Source organism: Pleuronectes platessa, chromosome 10, assembly GCF_947347685.1.
Source record: "Pleuronectes platessa chromosome 10, fPlePla1.1, whole genome shotgun sequence".
Classification (NCBI taxonomy): Eukaryota; Metazoa; Chordata; class Actinopteri; order Pleuronectiformes; family Pleuronectidae; genus Pleuronectes; species Pleuronectes platessa.
In genome coordinates, this window is record NC_070635.1 from 21,158,374 (window position 1) to 21,170,438 (window position 12,065).

Genomic DNA, 12,065 nt, shown 5'->3' on the forward strand with positions numbered 1-12,065 from the left:
AACCACGTTTGCCATGGAAGATAGTCTCATGGCAAAGACAAAAATATTTTAAAATGTTAACAAAATGATACAAAATATATGCCAAATATATACATTTTATACTTTCTAATAAATAGATTAAATAGATAACCTTTTTTGGCAATTTGTGGAAACTCACTATAATGACAGTGCTATTTCATATGCAGTAAGATAAGGTTTGGTTTCTTTGCATTTATTCACATAGGCCCAATGGCGACAACGAGATAAGAAACGTGAGGAATTCTGCTGTCACCATGGATCCAAGCTAGACTTTAACCACCATCTCAAATGACCTCAAGTGAAACTCCAGAAACTTTTTTTTCTGTTGTAATCTAACATGATCTAAAACTTCCCAAAACTACTGAATTGTGTTTTTCTTTCTGACACTCCCGAGGGAATGGGAACATGATTGGAGCGCTAGTAGTAATATAGAATTGGACCATGAACACTTGCACTGCAAATGTTTGCTCTGGTGCATGACCCACGTCTTCAGCAGCCACATCCACTAACCCCGCACCTCCCCCAATCACTTCCACTGTCCATTTCCACTCTGCAAACTACCATCCTGCCTTTACTGCAGCTGTCCTCATTTAGCTCACACACACAGGAGCTTTTCTAGATCAGTGCAGCAACACAACACAAGACTGGAGCTTCACCGCAAACATACGACAAATACAAGTTGCTGATACAATCACCTAGCCTGGATGCCAGACGAACTTAGCCCCGCCCACAACAATTTGGTCGGGCAGTTCGGTCTGGAGTCGCTCCATTGGGAAAAAATGATGGCCCGACTGGGCCAATCAGATTGTCAGGGCGGGCTTTATACGATGATTGACAGATGATCAACGGTAACGTAATCAACCACGTCATCACAGTGCCCTCGGGTTGAATTCGTTTTCAACAAACATGCCTGCCGCTGGCGAGCTGAGATGTGTAGATGCTGCCATTGAGTCTGTTTTAGAAGACATCGACAGCGCATTCATTTTGAAAGAGGAACACAGAACGTGGAGGCGACGCCAGAGCACCGCGCTAATCCCTATCGCCCCGGCGCTTGGCTGTTCACAACGGACACTGAAGCGACGCTGAACCGCTGTTATTTAAGGCTTGGCGCTGCGCTGAAGCGTCCGGCGTGAACCCAGTAAATAACTCACAATGCGTTGCTTAGCATACGTCACATACTACGTTGCTCTGATTGGTTGTAGGTCTATCCAATTGAGCGAAGAGGAATTTTACTTCCTGGTCAGTTGAAACACGCCCCATAATTTTTTCCCAATGAAGCGACTCCAGACCGAACTGCCCGACCAAAATGTTGTGGGCGGGGCTAAGTTCGTCTGGCATCCAGGCTAACAATCACCTGCACCATTGGAGAAATACTGCAGGGCAACTGAATATACAAATAACTATAAATGGGAAAAAAATGAAATTACTCCTTGAGTATATGTGCCTAGGGGATCGGCAATTGAAATCTAATCTCATTGGTCATGTTCAACAACTCATTGTAGGACACTATACAAAATATGAGTACATTCAAGTGGTGCTGTGGCTGAAGCTTATATTATTTCTGATGCAGCCAATCATATCTAAAGTGCTTCTCAAATTTTACACAGGGTCTGGTCTTTTTATGAAGCTGCAACTGTATACACATGGATTTTACTACATAAGTACCTGCTGTGAAGCAAATAACTCTTTAACTTTATATAGCATAGTTTGTATTATATATGTAACATTATAAATCTATGTGTAATTATTAAACTTTTTATGTCACATTTTTGTACAATGAAGGATCAACTTTGCATTTACAGTCAAAAGGGCAGTAATTGTTATTTATATTGCATCAGTCTAATGGGAGATAGATTCTAGCATTATAGCATAAAAGCACTTTAATATATGTAGTTTCATCACACTAATTGTTGTAAAAGCAGACATATAATAGAGAATAGTTATGAAAGGAACAGAGCAAAAATTATGCCACAAATTACATAATTACATATAAACTGTATTATCGCTGGGAGAAATTTCACATTTTAGATGTTTTGTAAAAAAGTAGTTTTTTTTATTTCTGCAGTTATTAATATATCTGATATTGAGACAGTTTCTTTCAACATTTGATTGTGTTGATTAAACAATGTTTCAACTTGGCCAAGTGGCCCAGTCATTTTATGAAGGGACAACACTCACAACACTCATACACAGATATGAATGCACATTATAAAAATGTAACATAAACACACGATCACGCCAAAAGCCTGGAGATATGTTTCGAAAGCACAATAATAGGTGTAAAGGCCTTGGTAGCCGGGGTTAATAAAGATACTTCATCACATTTCTATTTACCTGCTGAAATGTGTCCGTGACCCGCAGTCATACTGCCTCCTACACAACATTCAATCACATGAACGGGCAAACATGATGAGTAGCTTTCACCTTATGCACATTTTTAATCAAATGATTAAAAGTATGAATCAGTAATTAAAAAACAAATTATTTACTGGAAAACTTTAACTGAGCCTCAAATTATAAGAAAAAAAATACTCTGCTCAGGGGGCTGCATTTATGATTCATAATTCTAGTACTCGATTAAGATGACGCACATTTTTACAAAACCGATACTGTATTCCGAGATTGCATAAAGTTGCAAGGAAGGTTTATAGTCATCAACAAATCCTTTGAAATCCCAACAGGTAAAAAGTAAAGTTAACTTGTACTTGTTTAACTGTATTATATTTAAAAAGTCCAGTGTGTTAGAGCAATAATACATTACCCACCCCATGTCTGTTAACTGTGGGCATATGATATTATGTGTTCAGGTAAAACACACATAAGAATGATGAGATCAAATAAAATGGTAAGATGATGAAACATAATGGGCAAACCAATTTAAGGGGAAGAAGCTAAATGAAAGATGAGTAAACATCAAGAGAGAAAACTTACTTCAATATGAAAATTGTATACACATGATTTATTTAACCTGCACACAGACAATCACATTTTCCCATGATTGAAGTAGCATGCTACATACTGTACAATTGGTATTAAGGGGAGCACTGTTGGTGTACTGGGGCAATAAGGAACATCATACAACCCTGTCAGCCTTGTTGTCTGAGGTATGTTGGATGCAGGCAGGAGTCTGCACCGTGTATCATGGGCAACAAAACTGCTTGGGGTACAGTAGTTGTTGCTCTGTATTATTGTCAGGGGTGATGTACTTTTGGCATTAAGGCTGCATGGTGCTCAAGAGGTGCATGATGGGCTCTTTACATGCTTATTGCCTGGGGTACATTACATGTTACATTATGTAGGCGACCGCTGGTTGCCTTATTGCCTCTTGGACATACATCGCTGTGCCCTCAATTTACTAAACACCACAGGTAGCGAACACTGACATAAATTGTCATGTGTACATCCACTGGTTATTTCTTCAACTTGGTGCAGGCAATCATGTTGGCATCAGTGGTTCAAATTGATACTGCATTCGTGTGCTCCTTGCATGATCCAGTGTTCTGAGTTGGGAAGTGGAGTCTTCTGATTGCGATGTGTTAATGTGCTTTTATTAAGTCAGAATGTGCGAATGACACAGACGTTACAAAATGTATTTGATTGCACAGTCTTTTGACTACACTTAAACTTATTAGGAGTACACCAATTAACAAATAAAATAAACTAACTTTCTCTGGAGACAAAATCTAGTACCAGTTTACAAATGTAATGTTGGCAAAAAAAAGAAATCTATTTATTTTCCAAATGTTGCTGACATTAACTTTCATCAACTATATTTTTATGGCGGCTATATGACATCTAAATTTCAAGAAGTTATATAAAGGGATCGCAACAACTTCCTGAGACGTTGTTTCAACTCGAGGGGCAACACGTGAATTTGTACATTCCGAAACACATTTTTCCAATAATTCATGAATGCAGAATCCTTTTTTTTTTTTTACTGAGGAGATATATTAACATTATTCATATTTGCATCAATAGTTTTTTGTTTTTGTGAGGTCCAATCCAGCACTGCTCCACCTCCCACATGAGGTGATTCATCTATTCAGGACAAGCTAAATAAATAGACACCCTGAATACCAGCAGACACCACGCAGCAGAGATCAGGGTTATAATTTCTCTTTTTGTTTCAGACTCAAGGCTTCTCCATTCAAATTGCAACATATCACTTGCACAGTTGTGCTGACATTAGAATGCTTGCACTCTATTTTATGCACAAATACCCCTCCTGTCATTTGTTCTACACTCTGTCAATGAATTTGCTCCACAAGGCACATGTGTCACTTGTTTGCTTGGGTCTGCACAGTTATTTCCTCAGAATTTAGATAAAATAGAACCACTTGATTGCTACAACACAGGGTTCGACTATAATTGGAGTCTGAAGGCCATTTTAAAGCTGCCCATGGCAAGTATATGCTGATTCGCTATCCTCTTTGTTGACTGAAAACACTTGTGAAAAAGCATTTAGGCGATCATTGAGGAGCAAAGCTCTCCACTGAAACCCAGATTAATTAAATTCTTTGAAGTGGGTTATCAGCAGTTTAAAAGGAAGTTTAATTTCTGGGTGAGTGGGTCTCTAGTCTCTGATGGCGGCCGGGGAAAGTCCACAATCACTTTGATGTGCTCCATAACTAAACCTGCTCACAGTTCAATGATGCACTACAGCTCCTGTCTCCCTAGCAGCCCAGCCTGCAAAAAAAGCCATACGTGACTGCCAGTGATAACCACAAAGAGCTAACATGCCAGTGCTGCTAGTTTGTTACATTCTCTGAAATCTGCATTATGGACAGTCTGCTAGCCTTCAAAGTCCTAGATTGTTGCTCTTCTCCCTCAAGATCTGAGCAGCGTTTAACCAGAGGAAACCTGTCACTACAGGAAAACCACTGTTCCCACTTATACATTTGGCCTTTCAACAATAGAAGCTTAAAATGTGTGGACATAAATTACTGAATAATCTTCAAATGCTTGTATCTAATTTTAATCAAAAGATTAAATATGGTAGCTCTGAAAGCAAAGATCAAATATAACACCTCTTCTTTTCAGTCAATATTAACAGCATTTTATCTGGAATATGAAAATGATCTGCCACTATAATGAGCTGGCAATGAGGCAGTAGAAGAAGGTAGTGATCAGTGATGTATAGTGATTCATCTGACAGGTAATTTCATTGTTTTATCTGATTTGTGAATTAAATGTCCAACACCAGCCAAGTCATTTGTAAAGTTGTACAAGAGGAAACAAGGTTGATATATTGACTAACAATGTTTCAATTTATAAAAAAAAAAAGTTGTATTTGCTTGTGATAAGGTAAGATAAGACAAGGTTGATGGTTTGAGGGATATTAACCATGCTGTCAGTACAGATACGCATCCAACAAACGAATGACTTTAGTTTTTAAATTGCAAACCTGAAGTGGACGTCAATCGTGTGAATTGTCCAGTGTGAGCTTAATTCCAAGGATATTGGGTTGCATTTAATTTCTTGGCCCATTCCAATTCCACCTATAATCCAATGCCACTCCAAACATTTTGAGCCACCTACAGTGTGCCAGCGAAGAACTAATTATTGTCATGCTGTCCATGCAAAACTACAAAGTGTCAGAAAGTGAGTACTAATCAACCCTTTTGTTTCTGTTGCCAGGGGTTGGTAATGACTAATGTGCGAAGTGTTTCAATCTTTTGTAGAACAGACCTGTATTTTCCCCAGTTCTCACTAAGCAGGACCATTGATCATATCAAATAAAATATTTAAAAAAAGGCCCATACCTGAAAATCAATATAAGGATCTAACCCTAGAAAATGTAATTAGAGATGCTGTAATGTGTAGTCTGTGGATCTCACAGTCCAGTGCTCATTTGCATCAGGCTTATCGGTGAAAATGAACCATATATTTTTGTTTCATGCTGCCGGCTTCCTATATAATTGAATACCACCAACTTTTTTTGCAGTATGGGGGTTGTTTTCTCACCATGATGCTGCAAGTGTCAAGTTGAAAAATGTGGTGCTAAGCATCTTTTTGTTGTGTTTCACATGCTTGACAGTGCACATCCTGCAATTTGCATTTTATAATTACTTCTTTTCTGTAACATTAGAAAGGAGCAAAAGTAGCAGCTAGTCTTCATATAGTGAGCCATACGCCCTCTGATACATGCAAGGTACTGTTAATAGTATTTTTAATGGTTAAAGAGACATGTTAACACCGTACGTATATATTTTTTAGATTATTGCTTTTACTAAACAGGTTGAAATACATCAAGCACTGTCAGAAAAACAGCCATTTTAATCATTTTAATCAAAATATGAATAAACATTTGATAACTTTACAAACCACAGACCTCTGTAGGCTGGTCATTTTGATTTATCTACCAAGAATATGAAACCTCTGTCCCTCATTTTATGTTTCTTTCACATTATTTCAGTACATTCCATGATCACTGATACCTGGCAACTCGCTTATTTCAGAGAGGCTGTTCAGATCCACAGACTCATATGAAGAGAGATCACTTTTGTTTCTGTGCACAAAGTACAGGTTAACTTAGTACAAGTAACCTGTAAGTAGCTAACTTCCATAAATTGCACAAAAGTAAAAATGTTCCAACATCTCAAAGGCTGTGTAGTCAGGAGTGTAGGTGTATACAAAACAAAACTGCCATGTTCTTTAGTGACTAACCAAATTACAGGAGGTGGCCCTTTGCAAAACTTGAACTTGCTTGAAACACAAAAACAGAAAATGGAGCTCAACGAAATTTAAATCCAGGGTCAGTGAAATAGGGCTTAATTAGTATTTGTCCAAACACATAAGAATTCAAAGATTTTAAAAAGAAATGAGTCCTGATTGTCTGCTCAGGCTCAGATGAAACTTGAGTGCAGCGCTGCTCCTGTTGCCATGACTGTGACGTATAATCGTAATCACATTAAATACCACAGGACTGTAGGGTACAGGCATTAAAGGGTGCACCCCCCCCTTAATGCCCCCCCAAAAAATGATGCACGCTTGTTCACCCAACAAACAGATGATTTGTCAATGGACAAATGAGCACATTTTTGTTATAAAATGAATACTTATTGTATTTACATTTAGTTGATATAACTTGTACGTTTTCACTCTTGAGGGAGCTTTGTTTATATTTGTGTTGTGATCCTGTTTTTGTGCCTAACAATAATGTAATTTTAGTAATGGTCGAACCTGATTGTATGAAATGTATTAAATACTTTTCAGCTATAAGATGTCAAACAAAAGGATTTCTCAAATATCTGCATGAGTTAAGTTGTCACTGAGTGTCGGACATATAGAGATATGAATCTCTGCCTCAAAAGAGACAGCGTGTTAAATATAAGTTAGAATAGGAAAATTACTCACACTAATTTCCAGTTAAATCTTTCAGAAAACTGATTTTGGACTGAATCACACGCCTCATCGCCTTTCAGCTCAACATTTCTCTGTCACCCTCATTCTAGTCTGTTAGATTTCCATGATTACCATGGTTGTCCCCTTCCTCCCTCTCCTCCCCTGCCTCCTGTTCCTTTCTCTCCTCTTCTATCCCTCGCTTCCGTCCCTCAGCTCCTCCCCCGCTTCCTTCTCCCCCTCCTTCTCCTCCCGCTCCTCCTCCTCCTGCTGCTTTTCCCTCTCTTCCTGCCTGCTGCTGAGGCTGCCGCAGACTAACCTGGCTCGCGGGGTGCAGGGACCGCCAGCTGTTTGTGAGGAAACCATCTCATCAGCACGCACACACACACTTACAAACACACACACACACACACACTTGCACGCATGCATGCATATGGATGCACACATAGAGATGTCTGTGCTCAAAGGGAAAGTCTGATGATTCAGCTGGTTGGTCTCAGTTACATGGCAGATTGGAGTTTTTTTTTAACTACTAACATTTTCCTTGTGAGGAATAAACAGATTTGGTGAAAGAGCTTCACCTCAGTAGCGCCAGTAACAACCAGGCAGAGAACAGCAGGCCAATTCAATACATTCAAGCCCGTATTCCCCGGCAGATTGCATTGTAACACACAAAATCAACCTCGTGGCAGTCTTCACAAAAGATAAAACAGTTGCCACCATGACAGCTTTGGTAAAGTCTCATTCTGTTACTCAACTGGATCGTATTTCAATCTACCTTGAAAAACTATGCTGGAGTATTTGTTACGTTTCTCCCTCAAAACTTGTCTCTGTGGTTAACGACTCAGCTCATCTAACTTCTGTGACCCCTGATCATTTCCTTCAGTACACAGTCAATTCCATTTGGGTTAAGATAAGGTGTTATTACCCTGAGACCATGTATGGTCATCAGTCGACCTGTGTCATGTCCATGTAGCATCTCCAAAAATATATTGATACCCTTGCATATAACATAGATGCAACACATGCTGATGTACCACACGTGCAAACAGGTGATACAGAAGCAGAGTACAGTTGTCTCACTGGAGAGGACATTTTCTTGCACTTAGCCCCATGCTGATACGAACATGTGAGTGTATGACGAGGCTTTCGTGGTTTGAATTTTGCCACCTTGTGTTATAACCCAGAGGTCAATGAGCTGTGCCTTGTTGAGTAAAAGGTGTATTTGCACTGAACATTACATGAAGCTCCAAAACACCTAAATAGAACAGCAGGAATATAAATCCCTGGTTGACTATGGAGGTGGTCAAGGGTCTGAATGTCAGGGATGGAATGCTCACATCACAGTAATGCTGTGACTTTGAAACATAGGATGTATAACACTTGAAACCAAATGAAGGATGAGCTCAGAATTAGCATGAATACAGATCTATATCCCTACATTTTGTTGGTCTATGGAGGTTAGTGAGGTTTACATGTAACTCCGATCTGCCATGGGTCTGTGGGTTCTATGGGTTAAAAAAAGAAGCATGTCAGTTCACCCCTTGCACCACATGGTTTCTTTAAAGGCCACAATCACACAGCAAATTAATCTGTTAATCCTGTTTATTTCCAAGCGCACACTTTTTTTTCAGGTTGTTTTCATAAAATCCCACTTTTCTGATTTATTCCTTACGACTGTGTTGTATCCAGAACACCCACTTGTTTGTGGATGAGCACATGCCACAAGGAGTTTGCACCAATGCACATGTTTCATACTGATCTTTTCAATTCTGTCATTCCTAATGATTTTTTTTTAATCTTTTTTGAAATCCTTTTTAAAATATTGCATTACCACACATAATTGGACAGTAGCCCTGAGGTGGTTCTCTCAGGATGGAGGAGAAAATTTACAAAAGCTGAAAGAATAGCGAGTTAAACTGAGCTTGGGAATCACCCAAAAATATGTACACCTTTGTTACACATGGATTTCATTCAGTACATATTCACCTTAATTCTGCTACCACCGCTTGGTTGTGGTTGAATACATTCCATTCATAATAGACGACAAGTTAACAGTGTGTGTCATAACAATGGAACACATATACATTTAAACAGTGGAAACCGGATAAAGTGATCAAAGATATACTTATCAACCATTTATATGGATCAAGAAAGCTTGGGAGGGAATCATTCCTGTACAAATACAAAACTAAATTTGGATAGGTTGCAGTAGTAATTTATTTTTTTACATAATATCAGTAATTTTCTTCTAGTCTTTGTGTCTCTATCATTTGAGTTGCGCACTTCCAAGCGAATGGAGCCAAACCGAGCGCAGAGACAAGCTGAATAAATCAATGAATGTGCATCCATGAAGGAAAATGTAACTTATTGGAGAAAAGTATCGATCATTACGTGATAATCAGTGTGGATATTGTGGCGTCATTTCAAACAAATCAACGTTTAAACTTAAGCGGGTCAGAGAAGTCAGCTGTAGTGCAGTGTATCAGTCAGTCAGTCAGTCAGTGAGAGAGAGAGAGAGAAAAGTGAGTGTGTTTGCGTGCAGGCATGCAATTTGATATCTCTCCTATTTTAAATACCTTTCCCTCAATTTATTGGACTATCATACAGAAGCAACCCAATTTGGACAAGCCTGATCACTGTAAGCAGTTGCCAATGTATTCCTCTGGCGTTTTTGGACCAAAACGTGGACTTGTTGAATTTCTTGCTCGTATACATGGTATTCAACAGGAGGACAACAATCAGAACACAGGTCGTTCACCAGGCAAAATGAAAGCTGTGCTGCACCAAAGCTGGACGGCAGCCCAAGGGATCCACCACTAAAACAAAAACTCAAAGCAGCTAATCATTTACTGCCCACAGGGCCCACAGACACACAGTCGACTGAGGATTATATTTGCAGCCTTGCCCCTTACCATCTGCATCACAGCCTCACAGCTGCTCCTCCTCCATTCAAGCTGAACGCAGCCCATTATTTCACTCTCACAGGTGTGGAACTTTTATCTGTTGGACTTTGAAGAGTAGACCAACATTGTTCCCTTTAAACTGAACCTATTCCAGATTAATAGGTACTTTCTAAACATTTACATATATAATCTTCTGATTGCATTTGGCATCCATATAGAATAAGATTAAACCGATTATGTTCCCTTGGGAATGTCTTCATGACATCCAGTTTTATTAACCATCCTTAATTTATACAGTCAGGCCTCTGTAAATAATTACATGGGCTGAATGCTGCTTTCTCCTTTTGATGTCTTGACTCAGTATCAGATTTACAACCTCACCATTCTGCTTAAAGTGAGCAGGCCCTTCCTCACATTGACACGCAGCGATAGAGCTGCAGCTGATTGTTGAGCGTCATAAAAACTCTGTAATCCAACGACCCCAAGCAGCCGCCATCAATCCAGCATGCCACCAGCAGGCAGCTGTGATGGCAGTGTGTCCCCTGTGGGTGAGCAGAGTGGGCCCAATGTTCCCCAGAGCCTGAAGCTATACGGTTGTTACTGGTGAAAACACTTCCATGCTATTTAATTTTACAGGGAGTGGGGGGTCAGTAGCTTTGCAAAAAAATCTGTTTCAGTGAGTCAGATAATCGCTAGTTACACTTAAATGTGATCTATATATATATATATATATATGTATATATACATACAGTATATATAAATATCATCGCTCGCGATTGCAAGAATCAGACACCAATCTCTGCACCGTCTGGACTGATTACAAGAAAGCCTACGACTCGATGCCGCACAGATCAATACCGGAATGCTTGGAACTCTACAACATCAACAGGACACTATGAGCTTTCATCAATGACTCAACGGGGCTGTGGAAAACAGCTATAGAGGCTAACTCAAATCTCTATACCAAGAAGATGCTCTGTCCCCACTGCTGTTCTGCATAGTGGCTACAAATTCTGATGCCAACCGGAGCAACGATCAGCCTCCTCCTCTGCATGGATTACATCAAGCTGTATGCAATGAGTGAGCGAGACTCACTGATCCACACCACCAGAATCTACAGAATCATTCGGAATCTACAATTGTGATTCGGACTACACAAGCGCAGCCAGGTGGTATCAAAGAGAGTCCATGCATGAATTGATTAGTCAATGAAAATCCAGGAGTACATCAGGAAGATGGCCCCAAACGACAAGCTGAAAGGCAGCAGACACCAGAAACACATTGATGACGATGAGGAAGACAAAGAGGAAGCATCATGGAAGGAGAAGCCCCTGCAACAAATAGAGGAAGTGGCTGATATCAAGAGATCCTACCAATGGCTGGAAAATGCTGGTCTGACAGACAGCACAGAGGCACTAATCATGGCAGCACAAGAACAGGCCGTAAGCACACGATCCATAGAGGCCAGGGTCTACCACAGCAAACAAGACCCAAGGTGCAGGCTGTGCAAAGATGCCCCTGAGACAGTCCAGCACTATAGTAGCAGGGTGAAAGATGCAAGCTGAGAGGCATAGCAAAGTGGCTGGGATAGTATACAGGAACATATGTGCCGGGTATAGATTAGATGTACCCAAGTCCCCATGGGACAAACCACTGAAGGTGGTTGAGAAAAAAAGAGCTTAGATCCTGTGGTACTTCAGATTCCTGACTGACAAGCACCTGCTGGTTGATCAACCAGACATACTGGTGGTGAACGAAGAACAGAAAATGGCATTAGTGATAGATGTGGCAATCCCTGCT

The 12,065-nt window shown here is 40.0% G+C and overlaps 1 protein-coding gene across 2 annotated transcripts in view; it reads left to right on the forward strand.

The window, feature by feature from the left end:
• grik2 (glutamate receptor, ionotropic, kainate 2) overlaps nt 1-12,065 on the forward strand; it is a 217,797-nt gene that overhangs the window by 195,903 nt on the left and 9,829 nt on the right. Inside the window, exon 16 of one of the 2 annotated variants that reach the window (XM_053433343.1) lies at nt 224-251. The exons of the other annotated variant lie outside the window; for it this stretch is intronic. Within the exon in view, the coding sequence (XP_053289318.1) occupies nt 224-251 (28 nt within the window). The remainder of the gene's footprint in view (nt 1-223; nt 252-12,065) is intronic. 2 annotated transcript variants of the gene reach the window in all.